At 43.6% G+C, this 17805-nt stretch overlaps 3 protein-coding genes across 3 annotated transcripts; 1 reads left to right on the forward strand and 2 right to left on the reverse strand.

Annotated features, from left to right (window-relative positions):
* The first annotated feature begins 225 nt into the window (after positions 1 to 225).
* On the forward strand, positions 226 to 6768 carry ada2a (adenosine deaminase 2a). The gene is made up of 10 exons (XM_037450560.2): positions 226 to 352; positions 801 to 1128; positions 1963 to 2182; positions 2723 to 2936; positions 3017 to 3144; positions 3230 to 3320; positions 3426 to 3534; positions 5496 to 5653; positions 5756 to 5958; positions 6042 to 6768. The coding sequence occupies exons 2-10, from the start codon at positions 822 to 824 to the stop codon at positions 6130 to 6132; spliced, it is 1521 nt and encodes a 506-aa protein (XP_037306457.2). The 5' UTR covers positions 226 to 352; positions 801 to 821; the 3' UTR covers positions 6133 to 6768.
* A 234-nt stretch (positions 6769 to 7002) lies between these two features.
* ribc2 (RIB43A domain with coiled-coils 2) lies at positions 7003 to 9325 on the reverse strand. Its single transcript, XM_037450561.2, has 7 exons — positions 9048 to 9325; positions 8880 to 8961; positions 8398 to 8694; positions 8200 to 8318; positions 7670 to 7876; positions 7430 to 7596; positions 7003 to 7287 (listed from the first exon to the last, which is right to left on the reverse strand). The coding sequence occupies exons 1-7, from the start codon at positions 9162 to 9164 to the stop codon at positions 7218 to 7220; spliced, it is 1059 nt and encodes a 352-aa protein (XP_037306458.2). The 5' UTR covers positions 9165 to 9325; the 3' UTR covers positions 7003 to 7217.
* Positions 9326 to 9501: 176 nt separating this feature from the next.
* On the reverse strand, positions 9502 to 15436 carry LOC119195555 (probable polypeptide N-acetylgalactosaminyltransferase 8). The gene is made up of 11 exons (XM_037450559.2): positions 14821 to 15436; positions 13695 to 14019; positions 13427 to 13593; positions 12580 to 12766; positions 12126 to 12323; positions 11811 to 11925; positions 10906 to 11091; positions 10648 to 10785; positions 10409 to 10501; positions 10100 to 10270; positions 9502 to 9956 (listed from the first exon to the last, which is right to left on the reverse strand). The coding sequence occupies exons 1-11, from the start codon at positions 15068 to 15070 to the stop codon at positions 9837 to 9839; spliced, it is 1950 nt and encodes a 649-aa protein (XP_037306456.2). The 5' UTR covers positions 15071 to 15436; the 3' UTR covers positions 9502 to 9836.
* Between the last annotated feature and the right edge of the window lie 2369 nt (positions 15437 to 17805).

Below are 17805 nucleotides of genomic sequence, written 5' to 3' on the forward strand. Positions count from 1 at the left end.
ATTTGCTCATCTTTAGTTTGTTGGTAAATTAAGTACCTCATACAACATAATTTTTTTTCTTTAACTATGAAAACAAAAAACAAGCCATAAACTAGGGCGTCCTTAGGGTACATTTCGAAATCCCCGTGGTGCCAGTCACAACCACAGCGCCCCAAACGCTCCACCAATCAAAGGATTATCAGGATCGAATCTCAGCCAATCATATCGGGGCGGAGGCGGAACTTCAGTTCGTCACCCCAAACAGGAAAAAAACACACACTATCAATCTCTGCATTATCGGACAAAGACTCCTACTACTACATCGCTGCTCGTTGGCTTGTTTTTCTTTCTTTCGTGACACTGAGCTAATAAAGTAAGATATTCGACAAAAGCACACACTCATTTCGAGCTGGTCCTGATTGACGGGTTTACTCGTAGTTTTGTTTGTTTACTTAAACCGTCGCCAGCTGTCAGCTAACGTTAAGCTACTCAAGCACTAGCTATCCTTTAAACTGCAATGTTTTAACCTAATAAGATTTAAATGACACACCTGTTTTGTCTCTTTCCAGCCTTGTTAATGACACGTGTACAAATGTCTTTCTCAAATTAACACCGCTAACCAAGGCTACTGTTTTGTATATGATATCCCGCTGATGATTAACTTACGGTCAACAAACACCTGCTCTCATTTCCCCTTTTATTTCGGCTGACGTAGGTTGAAAGTTCTCGGGTTTTTTTTATTGTTTTTTATTCCGCTGGTAAATAAAAACGGAACCAGCCTTTCCCGACTAACCCAGTTCATATCTTTGTCTCTCAAAAAGCCCCGTAAACTCAGCGGGGCCATGGTGTCAGTGTGGCTACAGCGCCCCCCTGCGGCCGCTGCCTGCCTGCTCCTGTGCTGCCTGGCCGGGGGCCTGGCCGCGCCGGACCCCCAGCAGAGAGAGGCCCTCATACGGCGGGAGGCCTCCATGCAGACCGGCGGCCGGCTGCAGTTGAGCGATGCCGAGCAGCGGCTGGACGCTGCGTTGTTTCAGATGAAGCAGAAGGAGATGGGGAGGGCGGACTTTCCTCCCGCCATGCACTTCTTCAAGGCCAGGCCCCTCATCAGGACCAGTCCCGTCTTCGACCTGCTGCGGAAGATGCCTAAAGGTGTGTCCAGCGGCACACCTCAGCGTGTTTTCATAGCCCTGTGAAGCACTTCTCACCTTTTGAGCTGTGGGTTTGCCGTGGGTAGCTTTTTAAATGAACAATAAGCCTTATTTTGACACACTATTGTGTAAGTGTAAAATGATGATGACCTACTTATGTTAATCTGTGAAAACCAATGGATTGTTATCAGTCAATTCCACCTACAAACTAAGTGCCCATTTCATTACATGTGATTAAGCTGACGCTTTTATCCAAAGCAACTTACAGTAAGTGCATTTGAACCATAGGGATATAAACCTAGAAGAACAAGAAACAAGAAAATGCAATTTCATCAAATAAGCCTATTTACAACTGTAGATAAGTACATTATATTAACATTATTATAAGTACAATTTAAGTGCCACAATTTGTTGAATGTTTTTAGTCACGGTACGGTCTGAAGAGATGTGTCTTTTGGCGGAAGATGTAAAGACTCTCTGCGGTCCTGATGTCATCAGAGAGCTCATTCCATCATTCAGGAGCCACAGCAGCAATTGATACATTGAAATAAATAAAGTGGTTTGATAATTGATGAATCTCTAAAACTAAAGTTATAGCTCCTGGGTAGAAAGTGAGGAAAAAAAGTTACGAGCCGCTCTGGTTTTGTTTCCCTGGAGAAGGTCGTAGAGAGGACAGCGATGATAGATTTCTGCTGTTGTCTTCTCAAAAGTTGCTGGCTAATCACAAAACGTCTGATGTTTGCACACAGGGGATATCTATGTGCGGTCAATAAAACCAACCAGACTTGTACTTGGAGTCCAGGCTCTTCACAGTTGTGTAATTCACTGTTTCAAGGGGGAGCTCTCCACGTCCACGACTTCGCCATGGTAGACGTGGAGTGGCTGGTGAAGAACGCCACCTATCGCCCCCACTGCTACATGTGCTCCACTGACAAACGCTCCGTCAGATTCGTCTTCTCGTCCCGATTGCCCGAAGCTCTGCCGCGGTGCTCTCCCTGGACCCTTCTGGAAAACCTCAGGGCCAAGATGGTCAATACCACGGATCTTGACAACAGGTGGGGTTTTCTTTTGGGTGAGCTTCACATATTTCTACACATATATGACATCTCTTTTTTTAAATGTTAGTTTCTGTGTGTTAAGTAAACTTATTCGCCTCTTTTACCATGAAATGTGCCAATGTGCTCTCATCCACCAAGTGTGTGACACTGACTCCAAATGCATCGATGTGTCATCGTGTTCGGTATTTAGTGAGAGATATCAGGGCTTGTTGACATTTACGGCCACTGACGCCGTATTGCTCCCTTTTTGTCGCATCTGTTGTAGCATCAATATTATATGCATGTCTATTACCTGAAACCCTCATGGAAAACAGAGTATGTTGAACACATGACTCCAAGCAGACTATAGTGTTAATCTCGGTTTAGAAATGACTTGTTGGTGTGGATGGCAGTTTGCAATAGCAGCTAACTTTAACATCCCACACAAATACCCAGTTACTCAGTGATGGAACAAAAATGTAAGTGAAGTAAATGTATTTCCACAGTAAATGATCTGATGATCTGATCTCATGGGATCACATGTCCTCCCATCCACAGCATCATGGGCAACATGACGCTCTTCACCAATCAGGATCCAGACATGCTGTACCCCTCACAGGACGTGGTGTGGGATAGGTTTGAGCAGGCCTTCGCCGCCTTGTGGGGCCTGGTCACCTACGCGCCTGTGTTCAGAGACTATTATTACCAGGGCCTCACCCAGTTCTACACGGACAACGTCATGTACCTGGAACTGCGAGCTTTACTCCCGCAGGTACTCTAGAGTCCCGCCCCGCTGCAATCGCTCGTCGTCATGGCGGTAACAAGTGTCTCTCTGTTGCTTTTGTCCCCCAGACGTACGAGTTGGACGGCAGCACTCACGACACAGCCTGGACTCTGAAGACCTACCAGGAGGTCACCAGACAGTTCACGGCGGACCACCCGAGCTTCTTCGGAGCGAGGATCATCTTCACCATCCAAAGGTGACTTCCCTTAGAATACATGCGTCTCATCAGTCTGAATTAGGACGTTGAAGTAATCATCGGTCACCCACTGTGCTGATATCAGGCGAGTAAATGCATCAGTGATGGCCAGCGCTGTGGAGGAGGCCATGAAGCTGCAGAGAGACTTCCCAGATGTCATGGCGGGCTTTGACCTGGTGAGCATGGGTTTGTCTGTGTTTGCGTGGACCGATTTTTTACTTTCATTCTACTGTTTTAAATCTAAAGCTTTGCTTTACGTGCGTGGGTGTGTTTGGGTGCAGGTGGGCCGCGAGGACAAAGGCAGACCCCTGTGGTATTTCAGAGATGCCTTGTCACTGCCAGCAGAGAAAGGGGTGACGCTTCCTTTCTTCTTCCATGCCGGAGAGACCAGTGAGCTCATATATACATATTTATACATATGTACATACACACCTATAAATAGGCTTTACCGTATTTTTTTTTCTCCTCAAAACACGAGAGTGCGCATTATAATCCGGAGCGCCATATATATGGATCAATTGGTTGATCCATACTGGTCAACGAGGATCTATTGGAGGGAAAGTCTGGTGCCAGCAGCAGCGGTATATATCAGCTCCAACAGCGTATATTAAAGCTTGTAGTTGGATGTCGGGATCGAGCTGACGGTCCGAGGCGCCACCGTCTGTCCCAGCGCTGCCTCTCGGTGCAAGATGCACCAAAGCATTTGCCAAGAATGTTTTCATTAATCAAGAACGAAAGTTGGAGGTTCAGAGATATTGTTCATGTCCACATTAACGTTTGAACACGTTACCATGGGAGTGAACGCTTAATAACGTTTGATTTAGCACAGCCCGATCTAGTGGATGCATAACGCAACCCCCCCCCCGCAACGTTTTACTACATTATCTTCTATTCTATGCACCTTATAATCCGGTGCGCTCTATATAGGAAAATAGTTCTAAAATAGGCGATTCATTGAAGGTGCGCCTTATAATCCATTGCGCCTTATAGTCGCGAAAATACGGGAGTGAATCTTTCGCACACACTACCGTGTGTGAATATGTATTTATCTTTGTATATATCTTGTATTTATATCCTTATCTTTGTTCTCTAGATTTTGGTGTGATGGTCATTACATCTAAAAAGGATTGTAAATTTGGTCGATTGAAAATTGAAGTGATTGTAGAACCTTCGATCAAATAAAACAGAATTTCCCAAGAAATACATTTTGTCCGGTGAAGGTTTTGAATAGCAAGTCACTTAAGAAACCCAGAGATTCACTGAATGTTCTAGTAAACATGAATAAATACTGCCTTTAGAAGACCATGCAGATGTAATCTACCGTATTTTCGCGACTATAAGGCGCACTTAAAATCCTTTTTTTTCTAAAAAAACGGCGCGTGCGCCTTGTAATCCGGAGCGGCGTATATATGGCTCAATTGGTTGATCCATACTGGTTAACGAGGATCCATTGGAGGGAAAGCCTGGTGCCAGCAGCCGCGGTAATTCCAGCTCCAACAGCGTATTGTAACGGACTGTGTTTTAATGTTCTGGAGCGGCATTGCACTTTACAGAGTTTTGGGATGGTCAGTGAAAGGCGCACTATGTGACGTCACTCATCTTAGTGCCACCTATGGGGACGCGGGAATTGTTGTTGTTTTGGAGAGCGATGCTGCGTTTTTGTTCGGGGTAGGCTACGGCCGACAGTAGCCTGTTTCTCGACAATAAAACCAGAAGATAAGCACATTGTCCAGAGATTCATTAGCGAGAGTCGCTACAGTACATTAAAGCTCGTAGTTGGATGTCGGGATCGCGCTGACGGTCCGCCGCGAGGCGCCACCGTCTGTTCCAGCGCTGCCTCTCGGTGCAAGATGCACCAAAGCATTTGCCAAGAATGTTTTCATTAATCAAGAACGAAAGTTGGAGGTTCAGAGATGTTAATATCCACATTAACGTTTGAACAACGTTACCATGGGAGTGAAGAGTTTTCAGAACGCTTAATAACGTTTGATTTAGCACAGCCCGATCTAGTGGATGCATAACGCAGCCCCAGTCAAACGTTTCACTGCAGTTACTTCTATGCGCCTTGTGATCCGGTGCGCTCTATATATGAAAATAGTTCTAAAATTGGCGATTTATTGAAGGTGCGCCTTGTAATTCAGTGCGCCGTATAGTCGCGAAAATACGGTAATGCAAACCGGATCATAATTATATCTTACGTCATCTTTTTTTCAAATTGTTGCAAAACAAAAGAAATTCAATCACAATGAAATCGTCAACATGAGTGGAAATCAGAGGGAGGAAATCCAAGTGTGTTCAGAACAATCCTATTATGTACAAAACATCCCAAAACACCTCTCTACTAAATATAGATCTCCAGGGCACAGACGTGGACCAGAACTTGTTGGACGCTCTTTTGTTTAACACCTCCCGTATTGGCCATGGATTTGCTCTGCTGCGACACCCACTGGCCAAGGAGCTGTCCCGAAAGAGAGGGGTGGCTCTGGAAGTGTGTCCCATCTCCAACCAGGTACACTATCATCTATAAACCATAGCGTGGTACTCTGACCTTTTCCCGGGGTCTGCACTGTAACACATGAATGACAATGGAGCCTTTCACCCCCTCGATCAGGTGCTGAAGCTGGTCAGCGACATGCGAAACCACCCGGCAGCTGCACTGATGTCAGAAAACCACCCGCTGGTCATCAGTTCTGACGACCCCGCCATGTTCGGTGCCTCTGGACTCTCTTATGACTTCTATGAAGCGTTTGTGGGCTTTGGTGGGATGACGTCACACTTAGGCTCCCTCAAAGAGCTGGCTATGAACTCTATCAGGTGAGCTTGAGACGAGAAAAAAAAAAAGAAAAGACAATTGGATCGTTGTGAGCTCAGTGACATCTCCCCCGTCTTTCTTTCAGGTACAGTTCTCTGACTACAAAGCAACAGGAGATAGCCGTGGCTCTGTGGCAAAGAAGATGGGATGAGTTTGTCTCCGAAAATGCTTTTTAAAAATAATGTTTTGCCTTTATGCCTTTTTTGAGAAACCTTGAAGCACAGGTACATTTTCATTGATAATAAGCAGAATGTGGAAAACAGGGATCCACAGGATAGCAGTATGTAGTAGCAACTAATATAAGACAACAAAGCTGTTGTGGGGGGAAAAAGCGCTGGGATAAATAAGGAAAAAGTGATTTTTGATGTTAATTATAACATGATTATTTGCCATATCTGCTTTGAAAGAAGCCCATTCCTCATTCCAACAGCGCGGAGGTTGGCTCACGCTTGACATAGGATAAATAAACCAGGCAGTGTGAGACACATCTGACCTGTGTACAATTTAGGGGGGATTACTTGAATGACGCATGTGAGCAGTTGTATTACAGGTTGAACGCAATTTCATTTTACAAAGCTTATTTAACAGAAGATTACAGCCACAATTAACTATTTTCTGCCAAATATGTGTTCTTTTTTGCACAGATAGAACTTTATTTTCATTGTGCTATCAAGATGGTTGTCCGTTTGTTTGTGTCTAATGTAACATTCTGCTTTACTTGAACATGATTTTTTTTTTATTTAATTTTTTGATAAAGCACAGGCAGTCACAAAAAAGTATTTTGTGGCACTGGAGCATGAACATCTTTTTTCCCCCCAAAGTGGATCGTGAATGAAAAACATTTTTGGAACCACTGTTTTAAACCAAAAAAAAAATTCTACGTAGTATTCGAGTTTCCTTTACATGTACAGTACCAGTCAGAAGGGTGTCCTAACTTTTGACTCGTAATGTTTGTAAAGTAATTCATTCATTTATAGCCTAAGTGGGAATATGGAATAGCAAAGCTGATCGTTTGATTGTGTAGCCACAACTGACCCATGGCAAAAAAATTCCCTTGAAACAAAACCTCTATTTTAGGCTGCATTTTGTGTACAATCAACTGTCTGTGAGCATCATCCAGACGTATTTAAATGTCTTCAACTACTGAAAAAATACATTTGACATGATTTAAAAAAAAAAACTGCTGATGTACGGTTTGTTTATTCCATTCCTTGTTTTCACCGTTATCAATACTCAGTCACTGTAATGAGCCGCTCATCCATCATCTGCTGCAGGTGTTGAATTTGGAGAAGAAGCTGTCGTCAATGCATCCTCTTTTAATGTCCGGCTTCCTAAAAACAACAACAACAGCAGTTAAGAGACCGAATGAGACGCCCTTTTTGTCTATGCCCTTAAATCCACCGTGTGTGTGTGTGTGTGTGTGTGTGTGTGTGTGTGTGTGTGTGTGTGTGCATGAGTGAGTGAATAACTGACTGTTGTCTGTGTATTTCCGCCAGCTGGACATTGGTGCTGTCCAGTTGTCGTCTCAGCTGCTTGTTCACTTTGGCTTGCTGCCTCTCCAGTAACAGAGCCGTTCGCCCCGAGTGCAAACGGACGCGATCGTGTTGCTCCTCGTCACGCTTTTCCTTTTCTTGGGCCCTCTGCAAGATGCACACACCTCCAGTGAGCAGTTGTTTGAATGATCAGAAAGAGCATGCGTTTTTACCCTTTTACCCTTTTCTCCTCTATCTGATGTTTCTGGAACCGGATGGTCTCCAGGAGGCTTTGCGGAGGTGCTATCATATCACTGCTAGAACCCCAACCAGGCACTGCCACTCCGCCCTCGGGAGGTTGAGCGCCGCCACCTGTCAGCTCTCCTCGCAGATGGTTTGCGGTACCCACGTCATTGTGTTGTCCTTGCTTGTAGCACTTGGCTTCAATCTTTGCTCATCCAGAGACAGAAAAAATGAGAAACGTTTTGTCAGTTTTTTTCCCATTGTTTTCAAAAAACAACATAAAAGAAAGAAACCTTAAGGAAACGGACTCATTAAAAGGGCAAAAGGTCTCATGCTGTTTGGTACCACGGTGTGTACCCAATGAACGTGGACCACAGAAAAGCACAGGTGTGTACATTCTGGAGTTTTTTTGCAATCACTAATCCCCACATGTTACTTCAAGCATTTGTTAATAGAAGTAACATCAATGTGAGTGTTCACATAGCAAGTTCAACCACTTCCCTCTTGAGCGATGACCGGGCGACTCACCGTGGCCCGATTGTACTCCGTGGAGGCCACAAGTGCCGCTTTTCTCCGCTCCACCGTGATGCTTTGAAGCTGCAGAGCTTCGTTGTCCATGTCTCTTCTGCTTTGGTCATAGCGGCGCTCTGAAGAACAGCGGAGGTGACGAGGTGAGGTGATGTGTTTGTGACTGACCCGAGTATTGGTGACCCCGGACAAACCTACCCTCCACTTTTTGTTGGTGCCTCTCGGCGGCTCGCTCCCCTTGCTGCTGAATGAGCCACTCCCTGAGCTGCTCCTTCTGTCTGTGCCGCCTGCTCTCACTGTCGGGCTCCTCGCCCACCAGGCCGGGGAGCATCATCTGGGCGTCACCTGGGTCCTCCAGGCCCGAACCCTGCTGGCACAGGGGCTGCTGGTGCTGCCGTCGGTAGTCGACAACGGCCTTTCCCATCGCACGCCTCTCCTTGAGTTCTCTGCTGTGGAGGAGGGTGGCCACTCTCCTGTGATGCAGCGTAGCAGCATCTGCAGGGAGCACACGAACCAGAGGTGTCCAGGATTAGTTATTGGAAGATTCAAAATGCACTACTGGGATGCACAACCTTTTTTCTCGTCAGTTTAGTTTTGACGTGGTATTTTCTTTATTTTCCTAAAGCAATTTACCTGCAGAACAGTCAGTTAACATGAATGGTTTAGGTAACCCTACTCACCATGAGCGCTTTTTTCTTCTTCTGCTGCCTCTTGTCGTCTCTCCTTCTCTTTTATCTGTTCGTTTAAGGATTCCTTGTCAACCTATTAAACAGACCACGGTGAACACCTGAAGAAGGTACGGTAGCATCATCGCGGTAGTTAGCATCGCTGTGCTATGGTCCGCTTACCCCGATCGTCCTCACTTTGTCATTAAAAATCCTTTCTCGTCTTTCCGTCTCTCTGTCGCGACGTATTTGCAGATTGGTCCTCGCGACGCGGTCTGCGGCCGATTCCGGGTTAAACATGTCGACAGGAGTGCAGTTTGATTGCGGAGTTACACTTGAACTGGACCCCTGTGAGACGCTGAGCTAGTTCTTGTTTGCACACCGGTTGCTAAGGAACCAAAAGCCGCGAGCTCTCGTGACCATTTGTTTATTGAGTTACTAAAAACCACCTCAGCTTGAGCAGAGGATCGGTCAAATAATCACACACGATGGCTTGAAGAACTAAACATTTTTCATTGAAATTATTTGACAAATACCTCTTTTTTTGATTATCAAAGCATTGTGACCTCAAACATTAGCATTTATGTTGTGCATGAATTACAAACCATGGTTGGGATCTAGATTCAAAGTTTAAAGTGGGATGTGGTAGTCATGAGTCTTTGTGACTATGACTAATGTAGAGAGCCATCATCAGACTATTTAGACAAATCATTATTTTTTATTATATATTCAGAGAAAGGTGCTTTCATGAAACACAAGTTTATTCAGAACCATGTGAACAAAATATTTATCACACCTAATGTAATGAAATTGATCAATTTATTTATCATGAGCAAAAGATTATAGTAAAATAAAATAATTTGACCACTCAGTATGGTATGTCATAAAAGCACGTTTTAAAAAAGGCAACAGAATAATATAGAAACATATATAGAAAGACAAGTGCACTTCTGGATGGCCACAGACACTCTGTTAAAAGGGCTTGATTATGTTTTGGATTTCCCATCTTTGACCAGAGCACTCTTGTATTAGAAGTTTGCCCTTTTTGATCTCCAGACATTTTTTTGAGTCTCTGTTCTTCATTTCTTTGCCCTGGAAAAGACGGTGTCAAAGTGTCAAGAAAGCTGGATGCAAAGTCCTCTGAAACATTCAAATTCTGTTTACTTGAAAACAACGTCCTCTCCCTTGTCTTTCACAGACTTTGCTTTGTGTTTTGATAGTTGAACTTTTATTACCTGAGTGAAGTCCCAGTAAATCCCCATCCCTTTTTGCATAGCCTCTTTGCAATTGTAAAGGCCAGGCTCTGTGTCTTTTTTCCCAACATCAGTTACACAACGGTTGTCATTGTACTTGTGGGACTTGATGCCGCCGATATAAAGCTCACCGTTTGAGCAATAGTAGGTGAGCTGTAAAATATACATATTTTATAGTTAAACAGCAAGCGGATAGAGTGTTCGAATATGATAACAGCGGCAATATTAGAATGTGTATTTTTAAGAGACTTAATTGTTCATCTTTAAACCATTTCAGGTTGCTTCACTCACTTGAGGTCCATAGTAGTAGCAGTTGTAGGCGATGGGTGTGTTGCCCGGTACTGGGCCTTGGTCTAAGCACATTTCAGCATCAAGATTCTTCAGCTATAAATGGGGAAGTTCATCATTTTGTCAAATCCACAGGTGCACGTGTGAATTAATCATATAAAATGAATACATTTGGCAATGCATGTGGGCCGTGAGACGTGTCTCTACTACCCGAACAAAGCACAACGTGAAACTCAACTTACTCCTCCATAAGCAACTATGTTGTCCCAGGGATCCAATTTGGGATAAACGTTTTCCAGGTACCATTTGAAAGGTTTACATTTTAACGTTTCCCGGAGTTTCTTCCTCTCTGAGATGTCCCCGATGTCAATTCCGTGATTCTGTAGACAATATGGACAGAAGTGTTCTGATATTAAAACAGAAGAAGCTCAAACACACGCTTAGATGTGTGTGGGAGCAGGCAAGGATGCCCAAAAAGGGCCTCATCACTTCGGTTCTACCTCAAATGGCAAGTTCCAAGCCAAGTTGACGTTGTGTTTGTACTCGTCCATCCAGATTTCCGCGACCCTCAGGGCGTTTCTCTTCATGGCGTGGCTCAGGTCGGGCATGTAGGGCTTGTGTGCCCTCTCGATGTGAGCGATCCGGGAGCATGGAACTACTTCTACACTTCCTCCGCAAGTCCACACCTGTGAGAGAAAATAAAACGTGAATGACTCATTATTGACCAACGATTATTGTGCCAGTGAAAACATTTTGTTTAAACGTGGTCCAGTGAGCGTAGCCGAGTGGCTGCTCCTCATCTAACCGTCAGAAATCAAGTCCCTCCAGTGCGCTGCGATTGGTCGGGTAGCTGGTTTAAGTTTGTCTTCATGTACAAACCAACCACAAATATTTGAATTAAGTTGATTTCACTGCAGTGATATTGACCTCAAAGGAAGGAAAGCAAACCAACCAGGTAATATACGCACAGCACGAAAAGATATCTGTGCCACCCTGTGATGGGTTTCTCCACGAGGACTGAACAGCTGACTGTAGTCTCTCTCGTGACTAGATTACAACGCAGCATTTGATTTGAGACTTGCGTGGGGTTTCATATTTTATAATTGACGGTGCTTATGGAATAGGTTCACTTGCACAGGCACAAATAAAACTGCCAGTTTGAATCCTCATGATAATCTATAGGTGAAGTGGGATGTTTAATGATGCCTCTCGCGTTTCTGATCCCACTTTAAGTCACACAAGTGACACACAGTATGCGTTGCCAAATGCCTCTTTTCACAACGTGTGCATGACACGTCCTCTACATTCTCCTGTACTCTTTAAACTTTCCCCTGGGTAATCGGAGCCGGGATCTAAAATCTTTTTTTTGCCGATAACTACCATGAGGTGTAATATTTGTACTCACACGAATTCCCAGCTCGACATTCTCTCCACCGTATACTTTCATGCCTTTGTCGATGACTCCAATTTCTCCGAGATACTTCCTGTCAGCCACTAGGATCCCCATGACAGATGGGCTTCTGAGGTGAAAAAAGAGAACTGTAACAACCGTCATCCTTTTTATCAGCATTACCGTCAAATAAGTCAAACTTTCAGATTACCATGATGCGATAAATCATTGATCGTATCTTTTGTACAAAACAATTGTGTCATGAATCATTAATGTGAGCATTGGGTTTGATTTCTTTGTACATTGGCAGTTGATTCTGCTTTTACTTACTTCCCTGGCAACGAGGCGTCCTGGAGTTTGTAGTAGTCGTCTGAAAAGCCCTCGTACATGCACCATAGAGCCCAGTCGAATGCGTGCGATGCTGGTTGGTATTTGATCACCTTGAGGTCATAAAAGTTGATTCTATCAAACACGGGGGACGTCACCACCGTCCGGTCACCTTTGATCTGTGTGAGCAGGGGTTCAGCCCTACAAGAAGGGAGCAAAAGGGAGTCCATTTTCAGGATATTTTAAATATTACATTTACAAAGAAACCAGTTTGACTAGTGGTGAATAGGAGGAGGAATTGGAGTTAGTGTATATTTGGGACAACCCTAGTGGTATAGATTGTATAACAGTATACAGCACACACCTATATTTGCTTAAAAAAAGATTCAAACCACACCAAAGTGAACTTTGCTGGACACACTGTTAAACTACAAATGGGCCTGAGCTTTGTTCTCACCACAGCTCATGGACTTCGATGTGCGCGTCCAGGATGGCCACCACGTCAGCCGTAGCCACCTCCCATCCAGAAGCTCTGGCGTGTGCGAGACCTCGCTGCTCACTGTGCCTCACCCTCGTAATTCGGAGACTCGGGTTCTGCTGCTCGATCATCTTCATGTACAGATCAAGGTCCTCCTTCAAGTCATCTGACATGAGAGGAAAATGTGGGCTTTCTGTTTAATGGCCTTGAATTGTACAGGTAATTTATTATGTGTTTATAAAGGAATTGTAGTTTTTTTTTCTGCCAAGAGATTAACATCAATGGCCATTACGACCATCTGGTCATAACTTAAGATATTGCAAGCATTACATTATTTGTTGTTTGCTCATTCATTTTTATATTAAAGTGAGAGAGACAGAGATTATTATCTTTTCAACTATGCAGAGCCATGATTTTACTATTGGGCAATTACTGTCCATTTCGGAGAAGGCAGATCAAAGTTTACGATTCTTTATGCTGACGTAAGCTTATCTGCTGCTGACTGTAATTCCATTTGTTTAACAGTGGCATCAATATTCTTTCAAAATCTTGGAAGTAAATTTAAAATACAAAACTAAAACATTAAAGCAGAAGAATTCGACTAATCTTACTCTGCTTTTTAAAGCACACATGTAAATCCCACAGACACATAAAAATGTAGCACATCAATAATCAAAAATATTTGAATGAAACCTTTATGTTGCAATATCAGCAGGAGCTGCCAATGCCATTGCACAAATAATTTATCAGCACAAAGAACATTTTGGAACAAAAAACAGGACGAATTTTTGTTCATCAAATGTAAAAACATTTGTAGCCAACCAACCATTGGAGCTGTTGTCATCCACCAATATTATTTCCTTCAGTAGGTTTTTCGATGTGCGGTCGATGATGCTGCGCACAGCTCTTTTAATAACAGACAAGGCCTCGTTCAAGTAGATCAACACCACACCCAAACTTGGCAGGTCCTTGGGATAAATCTTGTTCATACACCTATTAACAGGAAGAGACACCACATGAGCTGGAGGGTGAAGAGCTGGTCAGATGACTTCACTGTGTGTCACAGGAAATTGAACGTTTGGATTAGAGTGTACCTTTTGTCCCTGGTATCTGGAAGAGCTCGATCCAGAGGAAGGCGATCGCTGAGATAAACGTTGTATCCGTACTTCAAATACAAACTCTGTGCCTCCGTTTGGACGTCCTCGGACAGGTTTTCCCCCCACTGCTTGAATAGGGCTGAGTCTGGGAACAGTTTGTTTGACTTCTTCTCCTTGGGGGGCTTCTGTTGGTCTTTAATCTCTGCGGAAGGTTGCTCCGGCTGTTTTTTGACGTCCGCGGCTGCTCTCTGATCACCTTGGTCCTCGTCAAGCATTTTCTGCATGATTTTCTGCTTTTGCTCAAAAGCTTGGAGTACATTGACTTAACAAACCAATGACAAGGAGAAAGCAAAATGAGCTGAAGATAGCGGAAAATGAGGCAGTTTTTCCATTTTCCTTGAGATTAGTTTTATCCAGATGGATTCCACACAGCTAACCCAGAGAGAAATTAATCATCAGGACATGTCAGCACACAAAAGACACAGGCTTCAAGAAAACACAATAATGACTGAATGGAACATTGCTTCATTCATTAACTCAGAAAGGTCATCTTTTTTTCGCTTAACAAAAACACTTTTGTCCAAGATCCTAATCCATGCCATACCATGCCATATATTTTTCTGCTGACATGCGTTATGTACAAAAAAGTCGAAATTATGAGAAAAAAATTATATTATAAAAATTATATATAAATTATTATGAAGATATGCGCATGCGCAGGCGTCTTTCCAAACCCTATTGGCGACTTTTTGTCAAAACAACCTGTGACGAATCGAGCAATCTGGATTAATTGGAAACTTTTGTAGTGCCTGACGTGAAACTACATGTTGTTTTACAGTTATAGGGCTCAGCGAGTCTCACAGAAACCTCAAAATTTGCAGCCGTCATCACCACAGAGGAGCCACACGTCACGTCCAGACTGACAGTCACGCGCGCATGCGCAAAGCCGCCGCTGATTTTGCAGCGTCTTTCCTCGTTGAGGAATAGGTCACACTGGTTCCACTGGTTCCTGAACTTTCTTCAGGACTTATCAGTCGTTACTTATGACAACTACTGAATTACCATGTTAAATTTTAATCTAAATGTTAAGAAAGATAGAGATAAAACCGTTGCTTCAACTCACAGATATCGCTGATGTTTTTCTGCACATCCGAGAAAAAGCGGATAATCCGCGGTTCTTCCAGCTCTTTGTCAGCAGGTTCCTGCGTGCTCCTCAGAAACGTGCTTAAGTAGAAGACCAGCCCAAAGCCCCCCAACACCAGGACCACCCGCTTTAAAACTAATGCCCTCATACTGGAAAAAAAAGAAAAACACGCCAACCGATCGTCAAACACGACGTGAGACCGCGTGAAGTGACTGCGCGGCGCGCGCATTACAGCATCATCAGCACCTTGAGTCGTTAACTGCAGGTTATCCGCGACTGATTAACGCAGGTGTTCCCACAAGGCGAATGTTGAACGTCACCTGCTAACACTCAATCTGGAGAACTAACGCCATCATGTCATTGTTGGAATGCAGTGATGCAAGATTTGGCGTAAACGTTTTTTTCTAACTTTGTGTGACTCCAGCACATCACAACATTAAATATATTGCAATCCAGTGACACAACAATCAGTTTCAGTAAACATCCCAGTATGATTCAAAGCAAAAAGGTATTAACCTTTAACTTCATTTTCTAGGAAACGTCGGACCAGTTGCGACGTAATGTTTTCAGCGGCGCTTATGTAGTTAATAAATCAGCATTTTTTTCCTATTGGTCAAGGTGGGGCCACGTCCCATTGCCCTTTATGGACCAGCCGCCACTGCAGAGGAGACACTTAACGCACTATCACCCTTGAATAGTGCAGATATGCTGAGCTCAGATGAGATAATGAGTGCTGTTTAACACAGGATTTTGCCTAGTTGTATTGTTACGACCGGCTCGTAAGCTGCAACATAAGGATGGACCACAATGCCAAGGTGGAGGCCAAATCCCAAAGGGGACAGTTATATTGCGACACAGGACCAGCATAAGGTGCAACTCAAACTCGAGACCAGGGTCTAGTGGCAGGCAGAGAGTGATGGCGAAACAAGGAGGGCCTTATATATGTGAGGTCCACACCTTCATCCAGATGCCCTCCATCACTCATCAGGGAGCTGCACCTAGGACACAGACATCGAATACACACATATGCACATAGACACACTTTCACAGCAGGACATAGCATTACACGTAACAGTATCTCCCGTCTTTTACAGACCAACAATTTTGTTCTACAGTTGAGAACAAATTCTCATTTACAATGATGACCTGGCCATGAGGCGGTAGCACAGTCCACACAATTGACACAAACAGCACAGATACAATACAGTACGACAAAAAAAACAAAAAAAATACTGGAATGTCTTTGCAAAATTGGAAGAGAGAGAGAAATGGATATTACTAGGCTGATGGCAGTTAGTTCAATCCAATCCTTTTGAACAAAAAGCCAATACTTCTACTACTTTCAATAAAAGCAGGGACATGTAAACAAAAGTGAACCCTTTTTGCCGTCCACAATCTGCTTTTTGTAATTTGCTTGGGAGGCAATCCACCACAAAAAATTCTGTCTGTTCAGGTAGTTCGTTCATACAAATTTACAAAAAAGTGTATCAGCAGAGGGAAGACGACAGAATGCAGAATTTAGTGCAAACAAAAATGACTGAAATTTGGCGAAAGATTGGAACATATCCTAAGAATATGTTCATGTGGACTAGTTTGTGTTGACCAATCAGAAGACACCCCTTTACAACCAGGACCAGCAACCAGACTCTTTAGAAATGTACCCTTTGAGACCCTTCCCCTCACTGTAACCGTTAGAAGTTGCAATTAAACACTGTTCCATTTGCACCGGCAAGAGATTGAAGTGTGCAAAGATCAGCAGAAGGACTTGGATCCGCATCTGCTCCTGTGTTTGCCTGTTTTGGGTCAGCGGGAAGCTGAGCCGTGCACAAACAGCTCAAGATCTGCATTGAGAAGAGGTGTGTCCAACAGATCAGGCAATGAAATGCATGTCTGTTGCAAGACTTCGACACAATCATGAGGTGTAGCTGGGTTAAGGACATAAGGGATAAGTCACTTGTTTTAGAGCAAATTGAAGATTTTGTAGGCTAGCCTCATCTACATAGTTTAGAAGGGCCAATTTTTTAAATTATGATACATTTTTATCAAACAATGCATTTCCCACTAAGAGCAACAACAACTACCACTACCTTCTAAATGGCCTCAACGTGACCCAAGGGTTTTCCCTGCAAAGCTGCTCCATGTAATTGCGCATGAAGTGGGCGTTTCCTTTTTGGAGTATTTTGAACGACAAGAAAATTTCTAAATTTCTCTGCCAAGAAAACCTCTAAAGGGAGGCATTCTTTATCAGATACCAAATCTCGCCAGCTGACCCGCAGAGCTGTTCGGGTAGGCTCGCTTGAGCCTACTATCAGTAACCCTGTCCCCGCATAAATTGAATGATTACATAAAACCAAGACCTAAAAGAAAGCTAAAGTGTCAGATGAAGTACTTTGAACAGGCTGTCAACTATTTTTGCCAATACATATAATACTTTTATTCATAATTTCATCACTCGGCGCAATTCCTTAACTGGTAAATCATTGTTTCATAATATTCATTGTCCTGTTGAGATTTCTGTTGGTTCATATTGGTTTGACATGGTAGCATCCATCCACTCTCTTCTCTTCTCGCCCAACTTTCTTTTAATACTCAAACATAATAGTCCCGCGACACAACGAATCGATAATGAAATTCGTTGCCAACGCTTTTGATAATCAATTTTGATCGATTCGTTGTTGCAGCCCTACTAGTTTTTCTGCATCACTTTGAGACAGGAAGTTCCTGATTTTCGATATATTACGTAGATGAGAAAAGGCAGTCCTTGAAGTCTTCTTCATATGAGAGCTGGAGGACATATCCTGGTCGAAGGGAACTCCAAGATTTCTGACGGTGCTGTTGGATACCAGAGCAATTCCATCCATAGAGACTGTATCACGTGACAGCTGACTTCGAAGGCGCTCTGGGCCTATCATGACAACTTCCGTTTTTTCCGAGTTTAACATCAGGAAGTTGCAGGTCATCCAA

The sequence above is a fragment of the Pungitius pungitius genome, chromosome 6 (assembly GCF_949316345.1).
Source record: "Pungitius pungitius chromosome 6, fPunPun2.1, whole genome shotgun sequence".
Classification (NCBI taxonomy): Eukaryota; Metazoa; Chordata; class Actinopteri; order Perciformes; family Gasterosteidae; genus Pungitius; species Pungitius pungitius.

Bases quoted from the DNA above. Each gene is read 5' to 3' on its own strand.
- ada2a (XM_037450560.2), top strand. From the start codon at position 822: ATGGTGTCAGTGTGGCTACAGCGCCCCCCTGCGGCCGCTGCCTGCCTG. The intron at 1,129-1,962 runs GTGTGTCCAGCG...CACTGTTTCAAG, and splicing joins GCTGCGGAAGATGCCTAAAG to GGGGAGCTCTCCACGTCCAC. The intron at 5,654-5,755 runs GTACACTATCAT...CCCCTCGATCAG, and splicing joins TGTGTCCCATCTCCAACCAG to GTGCTGAAGCTGGTCAGCGA.
- ribc2 (XM_037450561.2), bottom strand. From the start codon at position 9,164: ATGTTTAACCCGGAATCGGCCGCAGACCGCGTCGCGAGGACCAATCTG. The intron at 7,877-8,199 runs GTGAGTCGCCCG...GGATGAGCAAAG, and splicing joins CGGAGTACAATCGGGCCACG to ATTGAAGCCAAGTGCTACAA. The intron at 7,288-7,429 runs GTCAGTTATTCA...TGTTGTTTTTAG, and splicing joins GCGGAAATACACAGACAACA to GAAGCCGGACATTAAAAGAG.
- LOC119195555 (XM_037450559.2), bottom strand. From the start codon at position 15,070: ATGCGCGCGCCGCGCAGTCACTTCACGCGGTCTCACGTCGTGTTTGAC. The intron at 10,786-10,905 runs GTAGAACCGAAG...TATTGTCTACAG, and splicing joins CTTGGAACTTGCCATTTGAG to AATCACGGAATTGACATCGG. The intron at 10,502-10,647 runs GTAAGTTGAGTT...CCCCATTTATAG, and splicing joins ACATAGTTGCTTATGGAGGA to CTGAAGAATCTTGATGCTGA.